This window comes from Salvelinus namaycush, chromosome 6 (assembly GCF_016432855.1).
Source record: "Salvelinus namaycush isolate Seneca chromosome 6, SaNama_1.0, whole genome shotgun sequence".
Classification (NCBI taxonomy): Eukaryota; Metazoa; Chordata; class Actinopteri; order Salmoniformes; family Salmonidae; genus Salvelinus; species Salvelinus namaycush.
Genome location: NC_052312.1, coordinates 9,204,152 through 9,219,519, shown reverse-complemented (window position 1 = coordinate 9,219,519; position 15,368 = coordinate 9,204,152). Strand labels below are relative to the sequence as shown.

Here is a 15,368-nt window from a genome sequence, read left to right as displayed (position 1 = left end):
GGCTTTTGCAACAATTGGATGTGCATTCCGCCACTTACTGTGCGGGGGGATAATAAGTGTCCAAAATCCACCTTCTTCACAATGAGTGTATCGAGATAGCTTGATTGACTAAAAACATTAGCAACTGGTTGCATTGCATCCAACCCCATATCTTCTTCAACACTATGGCCTCTTGCCCCTTCGACTCTCTTCACCGCCTCCACATAGGAGATCTGTTGTACAGCCCTGATCCTTGACACCTCGACCTCCTTCACCCTAACAGGGCACTCAAGGAAGTCCAGATTACGATCCCATTGCGGCATTTTCATTCACAGATTCTTCAATACCATACTTTTTCCGTCTGCAAACATTTGACACGTGACCATATAATTTACAATTCCCACACTGTAGTCGTTTGGACACAGATGCTCTCACCGCATACCTCACATATCTAAGCTTTACATGTTCACCCACGACTGCGTGGCCATGCACGCCTCCAACTCAATCATCAAGTTTGCGGATGACACTACAGTGGTAGGCTTGATTACCAACAACGACGAGACGGCCTACAGGGAGGAGGTGAGGGCCCTCGGAGTGTGGTGTCAGGAAAATAACCTCACACTCAACGTCAACAAAACAAAGGAGATGATTGTGGACTTCAGGAAACAGCAGAGGGAGCACCCCCCTATCCACATCGACGGGTCAGTAGTGGAGAAGGTGGAAAGTTTTAAGTTCCTCGGTGTACACATCACGGACAAACTGAATTGGTCCACCCACACAGACAGCGTTGTGAAGAAGGCGCAGCAGCGCCTCTTCAACCTCAGGGGGCTGAAGAAATTCGGCTTGTCACCAAAAGCACTCACAAACTTCTACAGATGCACAATCGAGAGCATCCTGTCGGGCTGTATCACCGCCTGGTACGGCAACTGCTCCGCCCACAACCGTAAGGCTCTCCAGAGGGTAGTGAGGTCTGCACAACGCATCACCGGGGGCAAACTACCTGCCCTCCAGGACACCTACACCACCCGATGTCACAGGAAGGCCATAAAGATCATCAAGGACAACAACCACCCAAGCCACTGCCTGTTCACCCCGCTATCATCCAGAAGGCGAGGTCAGTACAGGTGCATCAAAGCAGGGACCGAGAGACTGAAAAACAGCTTCTATCTCAAGGCCATCAGACTGTTAAACAGCCACCACTAACATTTAGCGGCCGCTGCCAACATACTGACTCAACTCCAGCCACTTTAATAATGGGAATTGATGGAAATTATGTAAAAATATACCACTAGCCACTTTAAACAATGCCACTTAATATAATGTTTACATACCTTACATTACTCATCTCATATGTATATGTATATACTGTACTCTATATCATCTACTGCATCTTGCCATCTTTATGTAATACATGTATCACTAGCCACTTTAAACTATGCCACTTTATGTTTACATACCCTACATTACTCATCTCATATGTATATACTGTACTCTATACCATCTACTGCATCTTGCCTATGCCGTTCTGTACCATCACTCATTCATATATCTTTATGTACATATTCTTTATCCCTTTACACTTGTGTGTATAAGGTAGTAGTTGTGGAATTGTTAGGTTAGATTACTTGTTGGTTATTACTGCATTGTCGGAACTAGAAGCACAAGCATTTCGCTACACTCGCATTAACATCTGCTAACCATGTGTATGTGACAAATAAAATTTTATTTGATTTGATTTACATATTCATGTAGAGTCTCCTCAAACAACAATGGTATCGATAGGATTTTCTCCTTCCTTCCTTTTACCATATGGGTCAGGCGACGTGCACTGACCAATCCTGCCATTTTCTGAATAAGGTACTTGTCATCTATATCTAACGAGACTCCAGGTATAACTCCTTTGGCAGGGTCAATGCTCCGAAGATCAATACAGGTTACTTCTGACGTGGGCGATTTAGCCAGATCCAGCACACGCTTCCTCTGTTCTTCATCGACACAATTACCCAAAACAAGGCCGCTTCTAGAGCCCCTTATTGAATCCACCTTTCCCACTGCGCTCTTCACAGTCCTCAATAGTACAAATGGATTTCCAAAATGAACCTCTCATTCTAAAAAAACGCAGTCCAATAAGAAATTCATTATTGGACCGCTCCTTGTCACACTTTTCATATTCAAGCAACACTTCCATGGACGCTGCCATTTTGCAACAGTCATCCATCTCCCATTTTGGAGCCATCATCCATCTCTCATTTTGGAACTGTCATCCATCTCCCATTTTGGAACTGTCATCCATCTCTCATTTTGGAACTGTCATCCATCTCCCATTTTGGAGCCGTCATCCATCTCTCATTTTGGAACCGTCATCCATCTCCCATTTTGGAGCCGTCATCCATCTCCTATTTTGGAGCCATCATCCATCCCCCATTTTGGAGCCGTCATCCATCTCCCACGTGTCTCTCTTCTTCCTTTTATTTCTCTTCCACATAATCCCCAGCGACATAGTACAGTTGTCACTAGTTCACTTTAATAAGCAGGTCATGTCCAAGAGGCAATTTGTTACCTGAATTGTTGAATCAAATCGTTTCCTGTTTTAAAATTGTAAACGTTGAAAGCAGTGTTGCAGCAGTTTTTTAAAATTTATGATTAAACTGAAACTGAAGCAAATGTTTGGCATGGTGCCACCAATGAAACTAAACCCACATCATGTCTTAAATGGGGTCACACAGTACCTTCATAAAGTATTCATACCCCTTGACTAATTCCAAATTTTAGTGTTACAGCCTGAATTCAAAAAATGAATTAAATAGATTTCTTTCTCTCACCCATCTACACACAATACCCCATAATGAGAAATGGAAAACATTTTTAAAAACATTTTAGCAAATGTATTAAATTACATACAGAAATATCTAATAAGTATTCATACCCCTTTGCTATGCCACTCCATATTGAGCTGAAAGGTGCATCCAATTTTCTTTTATCATCCTTGAGATGTCACTACAACTTGATTGGAGTCCACCACTGGCCAATTCAATTGTTTGGACATGATTTAGAAAGAAACACACCTGTCTATATAAAGTCCCACAGTTGACAGTGCATCTCAGAACAGAAACCAAGACATGAGGTTGAAGGAATTGTCCTTAGAGCTCCCAGACAGGAATGTGTCGAGACATAGATCTGGGGAAGGGTACCAAAACATTTCTGCAGCAGCATTGAAGATCCCCAAGAACACAGTGGCCTCCATCATTCTTAAATGGAAGAAGTCCAAGAACTATCTGTAGATCCCCGAGATAGAATTGTGATGAGGCATATATCTAGGGAAGGGTATAAAACAATTTCTATGGTGTTGACATTTTCCAAGAGCACATCATTGGGAAATTGAAAAAATATGGAACTACCCAGACTATGCTTAGAGCTGGCCATCCAACCAATTTGAGCAACCGGGCAAGAAGGACCTTGGTCAGGGAGGTGATCAAGAAACCAACGACCACTCTGAGGGAACTACAGAGTTCCTTGGCTGAGATGGGAGAACCTGCCAGAAGGACAACAGTCTCTACAGCACTTCACCAATCTGTGCTTTATGGGAGGGTGGCCAGATGGAAGCCACTCCTGAGAAAAGGGCATATGACAGCACGCCTGGAGTTTGCAAAAAGACATGTGAAAGACTGTGAGAGCACAAGTCAAAAGATTGTGGTCTGATGAGACAAAAATTGTACTCTTTGTCCTGAATGCAATGCGGTATGTTTGGAGAAAACCAGGCACAGCTCATCACCCATCCAACACATTCCTACCGTGAAGCATGGTGGTGGCAGCATCATACTGTGGGGATGCTTTTCAGTGACAGGGACTGGGAGACTGGTAAGGACAGAAGGAACAATGAATGGACCCATATACAGGCAAATCCTTGATGAGAACCTGCTTCAGAGTGCAAACAACCTTAGACTGGGGCGAAGATTTACATTCCAACAGGACAATGACCCCAAACATGCAGCCAAAGCAATGGAGGTGACCCAGTGCCATATTGAGATGGTTGAGGGTTGACAAGAGATTAACTGCTTCTCTTCTAGTTTTTATGATAAATATTACTGTGACAAATTCCAGATTGTTTGCATAATCGAATAACATTCAGCTCAGACACCTGTACATTCCCCACAAGACATGCCACCAGGGGTCTCTTCACAGTCCCCAAGTCCAAAACAAATTCACGGTAACACACAGTTTTATGCAGAGCCATGATCGCATGGCACTCCCATCTCCAATTACTCAAGCAAACAGCGAAATTACCTTTTAAAAAATGGATTAAACTCATGGAACAGCGGGGACTGTGAGGGGACACACACACACACACACACACACACACACACACACACACACACACACACACACACACACACACTCTAACACACATACTTTTTCAGTTGTATGGTTTGTATTCCTTTTTTAGTTGTATTGCATATTGTTGTATTTAAAATGTGTTTTGTTACTTTTCATGTTTTGCGGACCCCAGGAAGAGTAGCTACTGCTTCTGCAAAACCTAATGGGGATCCTATTTAACAAATGGCAATGAGTAGCTAAGCTCCATGGGTAGGGAGTTATAGTAGTCTATGAGGTGTCCTCTGGGGTCATTCCCTGGCTCATATCTTTGCATGTTATAATACATATTAATGCTGTATCATGGTCTTTTTTGTTGAGGAGTCAGTGTGATTGTTGGTCTGGCTGGTATATCATAGTGTTCCTATTCAGCATTCTCGGAGAGAACTGGAGTACATCCGAATAGTCTCTTATGTTCCACCTGCCCAATAATAAAGTATTCCTTGGAGTCTGTCCACCCTTTCTGTCAGGGCCTGCACTGAGAGGTTGAGTGTCTGGATGGACAACAACTCTATGCTTACCTTTGTGAAGACCTACATATCGCAGATGCTCCTTCCTCATCATCACCAGTTGCACTAGCAGCACTCTTCAGTTTTTCACCACCCTCATCACTGCTTCCTCCTTGTTCGCCCCCCAGTGAGGGTAATGTCTCGTAAAGGGACAATACCCTCTTTGGTGTGCTATTCTTCGGCTGTGCAGTTCTGAAAGGTTACCAGGCTACATTAGCCATGCTGTTCCTTTTGATAAAGAAGTAGACACTTTACAGGTGGCGAATCATGTAGGCTCTACATGCTGCGCATCTCAGAAGATTACTAGGCCTGTGTTATAATATAGGCTATTGAAATGGTTACTCAGACAAAGCATTGTGAGATCTGATCATCTGTGCAGTTTGACGACAAAGAAAGACAACCTGGTTGGAAATAAACCCTCCAGGAGCGATGGGAGCAGCTGTGCCTGGACTTTGCTGTCCATTAAAAACGGGTCTACTATTTGGGAATACGATACGCTTATAAGGTCTGCTTATTTGCATACCGCTAAGAACCAATGGTGCATTATATAACTCAACACATTCAAATCAATCAGATACGGTGTGTAGCCAGGTGTAGTCAACATCCAAAATCAACATTAACTTATGTATTGTATAATGGCGCCAAAGTTTTGTTAGCATGTACGGGTGCAAAGCAACAAATATTCAACCAATGCCGATCAGTAAAACAGTGCTGTTCTGTATTTGAGAAATTCAAATCATCTTTGACCAGAGGGACATCTTATGGATTTCTCCTTTACACAAAATAAACACATTTAGTTTATTTGCTTTCACTCCAAATTTTGTAAAACATACATCTGTGATTTAAACAAACCCAACCCTCCTTGGGAAACATTTGACAAAAGTTCTGACAAGCAACATCTAATATACAAAATAACTGGAAACTTACTGGTAAAAGAGCTCATCTTTACAATCCTGGCATTTACACTGAAAACTAAATAATTATTTTTAACAGATTTAAAGCCTACAAACACTTGTTAACCATATGTACTGGTCACTAACTGGTTTAAATCGAGGAATTGTGTGTTGAATTCAGGTTCAGTACATTTGGATTTCATGCATGTTTGGGTGACTTAATCAAATCAAAACCAGTATCTTGAATACAGGGGTGAGACAAACAACCATCTTACACTCAGACAATAAGAATTTGGGTTAATTTATTCATATTAATTCAGAATCCAGCATCATTTTCCTGACTAAAATGGCTGGATGTTGGTCTTGATTAAATTAAAATCACAATTCCTTCTTGACTAAATTACCATCAAAATAGGAATACACAAAACAATGAAGTACATAATAAAACATGCTATATCTTCTAACAGACAGGTGTTCAGTTAAGAGCCCCATATCCTACAATACTCACAAACCATATACAAATGTTCACACTTTAGTTACTTTTGGGATTCTGTGACGCCGTATTTGATAGTCCATAAGGTTTAGATCGTTGAAGGTGAAGGGATATGGACCATTTTTTGGGTTGTAAGAGCTCGTCCTCATCCATTGGCCATTTCGAATGGGATGGCCTCCCTTTTATCTTGCAGCAGCTGAAATGGAGTTCAAAATGAACAAACTGGTTATGTATTATAAAACCCTAACCCCGGATCTAATTTGACAGGTGTGGTTATATAAATGAGACCGCTCTTTATATTACAACATCCCTCGCATTAGAATAGGAATATCCAGGGCCACGATCAGTAGCCAAACGTTGTCGTACGTTGCAGATAGAAATGCCAGGAATAGAGACAACGTGATTCCTTATTTTAAATGACAGAGGCATCCTTGTTCTGTATAGTACATTTCTATCTGAATGTTCCATAACGTTGCGTCCTGTTGAACTCAGCCCTGGTGCGTTTGCTTCGTGGTTGCTCAACAGAACAGTAGAGTTCAGTGTTGTATTATTGTCCAGATATCAGAGTTTACCAGCAAACAGATAGAGGCTCTGATTACAGTGAAAAGGGAGGAAGGTAGGGATTTTATGCCAAATTCCCATTTGGGGAGGTGCCTGAGGTGCAAACTACACACAGGGTCTGCCCAGGGCACATTGACATTTGCCGGCCCAGGGAGCCACACAATAGGGCCCGTCCAAAATAATCTGTGTTTGTGTGAGGAAGTCCCCATCTTTCATCCTCTGCTGGTCTTTCAAGGGTGGGGATGAGAAATCACAGGAAACACCTTCCCCTGTTCTCTGCAGCCCAAGCTCATTTACTGAATGTGCACAATGAGATATTAAAAGCTCCAGGCTTCCCTGGAATAATTGCAGGTCCACGCCTGATGAAACAGTTGTAATGTAGAGGGATGGTGGAAATGAGTGCGAGAACTTGGGAAAGTTAAGTAGAAGACTAATGGTGTGCATGATTCTCTTGAACTTTTTAACGTTTTATTGAAGTGTTCCTCCTTGTCTTTACTTCACTTGAAGGGGAGGAGTCGTGGGAACTGAATAGACTAATTGCTTGTTATAATATTTTCACACTACTGAGCCGAGCCAAGCTTTACTGCAATGGCCTGGTTATGTATTCACCAGAGCTGCTGGAAGTATACAGTATAACAGCGCCTCACCGTTTGACGATGCTAACCTGCTAGTAAGTAAACAGTTTAAACGTACCATTGTCTTCACCGCCTGAAGACTTCACCCCGAGAAGCATGACACCGTCTTTGGCGTTGTCCGGCCTGCTCTGGAAAGAGGCACTACAAAGAGGAGACCGCACGGCATATTGGTGGTAATAGTATTTTTTGACATGATCACAGTATATTTAAACAATAACGCACGAGGGGGTGTGGTATATTGTCAATATACCATGGCTAAGGGCAGTTCTTATGCACGACGCAACGCGGAGTGCCTGGATACAGCCCTTAGCCGTGGTATATTAGCAATATACCACAAACCCCAGAGGTGCCCTGTTGCTATTATAAACTGGTTACCAACGTAATTAGAACGGTAAAAATAAATGTTCTGTCATACACGTGGTATACGGTCTGATATACCACGGCTTTCAGCCAATCAGCATTCAGGGCCTGCATCACCCAGTTTATAATGGAACTGTTCAAATGGGGTCCTGTCTAAATTGTATCTTTATGTACAGTCCAACGACTATACTTACTTTTCTGTTCCATTATCAGTTATCTCTGTTCAGGGACAAAAACAATTGAATAATGAGTGCTATTTAGTTTGTAATGAGTATGTAGACATAATGCTGTGTAGAGTCACAGCTGTTTCAGTCATTGAGTAGTACCTGTGTGATCGTGGTCCTTCATGCATTTACTTTTCAGAAGGACCACGACAGCAGCCCCCACAACTGCCAGGACTGGCAAAATAATCCACAGCAGGTTCTTATCTGAAGACAAAGAGGAGGTATATCTTTCTTTAGTGTGGCAGACAAAACTGTTGTTTTTCACATCCCATGAGAAGTTGGATTAGTACCATTGTTGGGACAATGTGAAATGTAGGCAATTTATGATGATTTGTAGTCAAACATGGCTTGACTATTGACTTTGCACACACACACACACACACACACACACACACACACACACACACACACACACACACACACACACACAACCCAGTCAAATGTGAAGTGTGTGCACCCTCTGGTGGGTGTGGTGGAACATAGATGCTGAGGTAAATGGGCCCATAAAGATGCTACATTACCTGATTTAGGAGTTTCCGTCTCTTCACCTCCAGCCTGTTGACCTGGTAGAAAACAATAGCATAACGTAAAACTCCATATACTCTGCAGTGTGATTTATGCTGTAACTTTGAACTTTCGATGACCACGAGAAGGAGATGCTAGTTGCATAATACACTACATGACCAAAAGTATGTGGACACCTGCTCGTCAAACATCTCATTCCAAAATCATGGGCATTGATATGGAGTTGGTCCAATAACACCACTTACAGTTGATCGGGGCAGCTCTAAGCAGGGCAGAAATTTGACAAACTGACTTGTTGGAAAGGTGGTATCCTATGATGGTGCCACATTGAAAGTCACTGAGCTCTTCAGTAAGGCTGTTCTACTGCCAATGTTTGTCTATGGAGATTGCATGGCGGTGTCCTCGATTTTATACTTCTGTCAGCAACGGGTGTGGCTGAAATAGCCGAATCCACTCATTTGAAAGAGTGTCCACATACCTTTGTATATATGGTGTTGGTAACTTGTCATCTGGATGTGTCCATTTAAAATGTTATGGCTATTTTGCGGACCGTGTGTTTTTCAGTGCAAGGAAAATGGAGCACCATTCGTGACAATGTGAGTTTATACCTATACAGATGATGGTAGCAGAGGACGTACCGGCATCTTGACCCGTATTCTTATTGTCCTTGACTCTATCTTGACCTGGAAAAACATTGTCATTTTTATCATTATACCATCGTGTTTTCCTACACAGGTAGTGGACAAAATAGTGCATTGAGGGACAGTGATGGTGCTTTAGACATACCTGTATTTTCATCCTCTGAACCTGAAGACAACATTCATGGCATAACATTGTTATGGGGTCATGGTATCGTTAACCCAATGCAGTACTTGCTATCCTATCTCTATTGTGATTTGAGAGAGGGTAAACAAATCTTCTCCTACCTGCGAGCTTTTTGGTAAGGTGAGAAATGGTAGTTTTGTTTAGTGGGTCACTCTTGGTAACAGTTGTTGGGGCCTGGGTCCCTTGTGTTCCTGTGCGAACGAGGTAGAATGCACTCGTTCAGAAAATGTCTAACATTTTAAAAGATCTGTGGCAGTATTAAGCTTCTCAGGAGTGCTGATCTACAGTAGGATCAGGTCCTCCCTGTCTATGTAATCTTATTCATTGTGAACCTGAAAGACAAGACTGATCCTAAAATCGGCACTCCGAGATGCTGTATATATGTTCGAACCCTGGCTATTATCATCTGGTTTTACATCTGTGGAGCTTATTGCACAATCACATGTGAGCACATCAGACCTATTGTATGATGTAGGACCTCTGTCATAAAAATAAAGTTTACAGAGAAGACAGATTACATTTCAATAGCCAATTTAAATTAAATGTCTATGAAGTCTCACCATTATCCTTAGTATTTGGAGATGTGGAATTCACTGTGACGAGGGGTGAGGATGAAATCTTTGTATTTTCTGTTACTGTTGATGTAGCAGGTGCTGAGGTAGAATTCTGCCAGTCTTAAAGGAAAATTCCACCACAAAACAATATTTTGGTATTTGTTTCATTAGTCCATTATTGATATAGTCCCACAAATGTTTTGCATGTCAGCAATCAAGTTTACAAGATATATCACTTTCAAAATACAGAAATACAGCCGGTATGATGCATTTTATGATGCTGTGTTAATAGCAGAGTTTCTAAACCAGCATACTGTACCTATCTCTAAAGATTGAACACTTTTTAATGTTACAATGTCCTAATGTTCTGAGACTTATTTGAACTAGAACATCAGGACATTGTAACATTAGACCATGTTTTGAAAAGTTTTTATTTGACTTACTGGTTTGGGTCACACTGGTTGTAGAAACATTTCCACCAAGGTTGTTTTCAGTGGAAAGAGGAACAGCCGTGACGGGTGTCGTAGTTTCTGTGATGACAGATCAAAGATGTTCTAACTCAGTAGTGTACAATAAGATTCAAATCACAAAACTTAGCAGCAGGATAAACATCTGCGATGCGAAAATCTTTCAGACTTTAAAATGCAGCCAGCCTCTTGAGTGTTAATTTTTTGTTTGTAATAAAAAAGAAAATCAGGAATCCCTGAGATTTTTTTGAATTACTATCACTGTCTCTTGAAATATTACCTCAGTAACTCAAATGTTTTATAATATACCTACCCAAATCTGGTTTGTCTGTTGTTGATTGTTGTGCTGGTTTTAGTGTGGCAACACCATAAGCATCCGAACAACAGACGAGAGGCAGACAAAAACAATTAAATCATTCAGTGAGTTTAGTTTTTTTAGATGTAATATATATATTGTAGGCGGATACTTCTTGTTAAGAGAACCCTTTATCAATTTAGTTTTGTATATATTATGGTGGGACATATTTGCAAGGGAAAAAAACAAAAAATGTCTCTGTCCACTCCATAGAGGCTTGCACTGTAGTCACTAGGGCTTTGCTTGGGTGTTTCCTGCAGATGTTTACATTCATGCAGGAAGGAGATTTGCTGCCGATTGGATCATTTCACTTCGAAACGGTCAGGACAATGATCTCTCACCCTCTGTTTGAGAAAGAGCAGTTTGGTTCCCACTGGCTATCTACAGCTCCAATCACCTTTCTAGGCGGTGCAGGTCCTGGATCTGTGCCCATGCTCCAAGCAAAACAACAAATCAGGAGACTCCCTCTTTATTTTTTCCACAAGCCCAAATAAGCACATTCATTTGTCTCGGCCTGGACGTCAAACAATGTTTTTTATTCCTATATGTTCTGTCTTATAATCAGTGTTGTCCGATGCAATATGTCTCATGAAAAGATTGCCAAGGATGGCTAATCTGAAAAATCCAGCAGTGTTGCAGTTCTTGACACAAACCGGTGCGCCTGGCACCTACTACCATACCCTGTTCAAAGGCACTTAAACATTTTGTCTTTCCCATTCACCCTCTAAATGGGACACATACACAATCCATGTCTCAATTGTCTCTAAGCTTAAAAATCCTTCTTTAACTTGTCACTTCTCCTTAATCTACACTGATTGAAGTGGATTTAACAAGTGACATCAATAAGGGATCATAGCTTTCACCTGGTCAGTCTGTCATGGAAAGAGCAGGTGTTCTTAATGTTTTATACACTCAGTGTAGGTGTAAAGCACACAATGTGCTGAACAGTGTTCCTCACACACACCTAATAAAGACTATTTTGTGTGTGCATCTGGTCTTACAATTGACTTTTAGTAAAACAGGGATGTTTCAATGTCCTGCCAACAGCTTTGGTGCGTCTCCCTGTCAACCTTCATGTCCATATGCCTCTCTTGGGCGACTTGTACCATGGGGAGGTCTCTGAGTTATCCTGGTAACACTTGACACACCTTAACCCGAAGTGTTATGCTACTTTATTAACATTCATAGCACCTTATTAAGGGTTGAGGCTGTACCTTCCTCCACACGTGGCTGACAAGGATAAAATACCGTTTTTTGGGGGGAACACTACACAAGATTCCAATCGACAACAACAAAAAACAATGATGCTCTTATCTCAGGCTCGTACCAATGGAAATATGCACATAGGCATCACTGGATGTCCCTGGAAAAAAATTCTGTATACTGTTCTGGATATCTTGATTGTGATCGCCAGTCGTGTTGTTATTATATAAGATATTTAATGACCCTAATGTCCATATGCAAGATTTTTTTATTTGCAAACCAAGTCTGATTAAGACAATAAGTAAATACAACAGCTAATAAAAACAACTATTCTACTCATCAAGACAAAATAACATAAAACACTATACAATGCAACTACTGGCAAGTCTTTTTGCCTATTTTTTCAAGCATCCATTTTGCCTGACTAAAACTCGTATCTGTCCAGCGGTGTTAAACACTTTGTTCATGTGTAACTTTTAAAACCCATTATTAATTGAATTCAACATTTCTGTCTGTGAGACAACAATCCTTTGTGCGCTCTCCTATCCAAGCCACTTAGTAGTCCTTTTGGACTGCCAAAAGCAGGTCTAAATATCCCTGTAGGCTTACCTGTTGTGAGGAGCTGGAGCGAGGTTATAAGGAAGACAAGTAGGGCTATCCTAACGGTCTCCATGGTGGTTCTACTGAGCGTTCCCCTCCAGGCTGCTTCTTAGGGTTCTTCAGAGCCGTGTGAGCCACTGCTATCAACCAGTGGAAAAGGTGTTCATATTCTGGCCCATAGCTGCTTATTTTGGCACTTCCTTTAAAGAAGGGGAGGAAGTAGAGCAGTTTCCCTCGAGGGCGGAGGGTTGGGGGCTGGAGAGGATGGGGAGGCTGCTTCGGCCAGTGGGAGAAGTCTTTCTCGGGCCCCAGCCTGGATAGGAACTCAGCTCTTAAGGCTGTTTGTACTCCATCGCCAACTCCTGTGACTTATTTTTTCCTGCCCTCACGTTGCAGGAGCGGCGTACCGGTGTGAAGGAGTCTTAATAAGTGTCTGACTAGAATGGGCTGAATGGGCTGTGGGCTGAATGGGCTGTGAATGACCCGGAACATGTACAGTATCAGTTCAGAGGGTACAGTAGGATCAAGGAGTTAGCCAGCTAATATTCTTAAATAACTTATTTAGTAGAAATATAAGCTTGAAATTAGCATGGTCTAATTGACTCAACAACCAACAACGCATACCTAAGTTTAGCTTTCTTAAAACCTTTTCTCAATAGGGGGTGCTGTTTTCACTTTGTAAAAATTTTGTTCCCAAATTAAACTGCCTCGTACTCAATTCTTGCTCGTACAATATGCATATTATTATTACTATTGGATAGAAAACACTCTCTAGTTTCTAAAACCGTTTGAATTATATCTGTGAGTAAAACAGAACTCAAGTTGGAGCAATTTTCCTGTGAGGAAGTGAGAAATCTGAAATCAGGCAGGCTGTTCTGGGGTCAGTTTATTAATTTGCATGTCTTCTATTGGTCGAGATGCACTGCATACGCCTTCCCCTAGATGTCAGCAAATAGTGAGAATTGGAATGGAGTTGCTAGGCAGATCTGAGGCCATATAAATGGGCTTGGAACGTGGGGTGCAGTCTTTTCAACATTCGCCATGACGCAAGACAGACCTCAGGATTGCGTTCTGGAAAGCTCCCGTTATAGGCCTTAGATATATCCGGCTCTGATTTTATTCGATATAGGTGTTAAAGACATCATAATGTTGTTATTTTAAAACGAGTTATATCAGTTTATATCAGTATATTGCGATTTTCGGATATTTCTTAGTGCTGCGTTATAGTGAGTTGGACACGTCTTCGCCACATGGCTAATGTTTACTGCTAATTCCAAAGTTGAAGGCGACAATCTACAACCGAGCAACGATTCCTCTGGACAAAGGACAACTTGCCCAAGATTCTGATGGGAGCTCATCAAAAAGTAAGAAGTATTTATGATGTTAATTCGTTGTTCTGTTGAAAAATGTTGACCTACTATTATGTCATTAATTTCGGTGCGGTCTCGCTTTAACGCACGCTGTATGTCGTAGTAACGTTAATTTTAAAAATCTAACACAGCGGTTGCATTAAGAACTAATGTATCTTTCATTTGCTGTCCAACCTGTATTTTTTTGTCAAGTTTATGATTAGTTACTGATTAGATTAGGTGCCTCTCCCAAGATTTCTCCCGACATTTTGTTGGCAGCTTGGCTACTATTCTCATTGTATAACCACGATTTGTGCCGCTAAATATGCACATTTTCGAACAAACTCTATATGTATTGTGTAATATGATGTTATAGGACTGTCATCTGAAGAAGTTTGAGAAGGTTAGTGAAAAAATTAATATCTTTTGCTGGTTTATTCGTTATCGCTATTGTTGGCTTGAATCAATGCTGTTGTGTGGTTGGCTATTGTAGTAAGCTAATATAATGCTATATTGTGTTTTCGCTGTAACACACTTAAAAAATCTGAAATATTGGCTGGATTCACAAGATCTTTGTCTTTCATTTGCTGTACGCTGTGTATTTTTCATAAATGTTTTATGATGAGTATTTAGGTAATTCACGTTGGTCTCTGTAGTTATTCTAGTTGCTTTGGTGAGAGTTGTGATGGTGGCTGCAATGTAAAACTATGATTTATACCTGAAATATGCACATTTTTCTAACAAAACATATGCTATACAATAAATATGTTATCAGACTGTCATCTGATGAAGTTGTTTCTTGGTTAGTGACTATTTATATCTTTATTTGGTCGAAATTGTGATAGCTACCTATGCAGGAAAAAAATGGTGGGAAAAAAAAGTTGTGTCTTTTGCTATCGTGGTTAGCTAATAGAAATACATATTGTGTCTTCCCTGTAAAACATTTTAAAAATCAGAAATGATGGCTGGATTCACAAGATGTGTATCTTTCATCTGGTGTCTTGGACTTGTGATTTAATGATATTTAGATGCTAGTATTTACTTGTGACGCTATGCTAGGCTATGCTAGTCAGCTTTTTAACTGATGGGGGTGCTCCCGGATCCGGGATTGTGACCAAGTAGAAGTTAATGAACCAGAAAATCAATAGTTATTTCTGGTTGTTTATCAAAGTTGCTTTGTAGTATACCCTTCAGGATGGACTTTCAGGAAAACAGTGTTGTCTGGAACTTAACTGCATGTTCAGCTCACCCTTGAGACACCCACATTTTTAAACATACTCATTTAAGGTGACATTTGTTACACTTATTGTCACGTTCTGACCTTTATTTATTTTGTTTTGTCTTTATTTAGTATGGTCAGGGCGTGAGTTGGGGTGGGCAGTCTATGTTTGTATTTCTATGTTTTTCTATTTCTGTGTTTGGCCTGATATGGTTCTCAATCAGAGGCAGCTGTCAATCGTTGTCA

The 15,368-nt window shown here is 41.0% G+C and overlaps 1 protein-coding gene across 5 annotated transcripts; it reads right to left on the bottom strand.

Annotated features, from left to right (window-relative positions):
• Window positions 1–5,556: 5,556 nt before the first annotated feature.
• Window positions 5,557–12,762, bottom strand: LOC120049217 (uncharacterized protein PB18E9.04c-like). 5 transcript variants are annotated; one of them, XM_038995449.1, is made up of 12 exons: window positions 12,564–12,761; window positions 10,710–10,742; window positions 10,373–10,459; window positions 9,936–10,049; window positions 9,477–9,566; window positions 9,337–9,357; window positions 9,159–9,233; window positions 8,547–8,588; window positions 8,128–8,229; window positions 7,996–8,020; window positions 7,500–7,582; window positions 5,557–6,441 (listed from the first exon to the last, which is right to left on the bottom strand). In XM_038995449.1, the coding sequence occupies exons 1-12, from the start codon at window positions 12,625–12,627 to the stop codon at window positions 6,428–6,430; spliced, it is 750 nt and encodes a 249-aa protein (XP_038851377.1). In that variant the 5' UTR covers window positions 12,628–12,761; the 3' UTR covers window positions 5,557–6,427. The 5 variants fall into 5 exon arrangements, with proteins under 5 accessions (XP_038851377.1, XP_038851379.1, XP_038851378.1 ...); XM_038995451.1 differs by having other exon boundaries at window positions 9,189–9,233; window positions 12,564–12,757; XM_038995450.1 differs by lacking the exon at window positions 9,337–9,357 and having other exon boundaries at window positions 12,564–12,762.
• Between the last annotated feature and the right edge of the window lie 2,606 nt (window positions 12,763–15,368).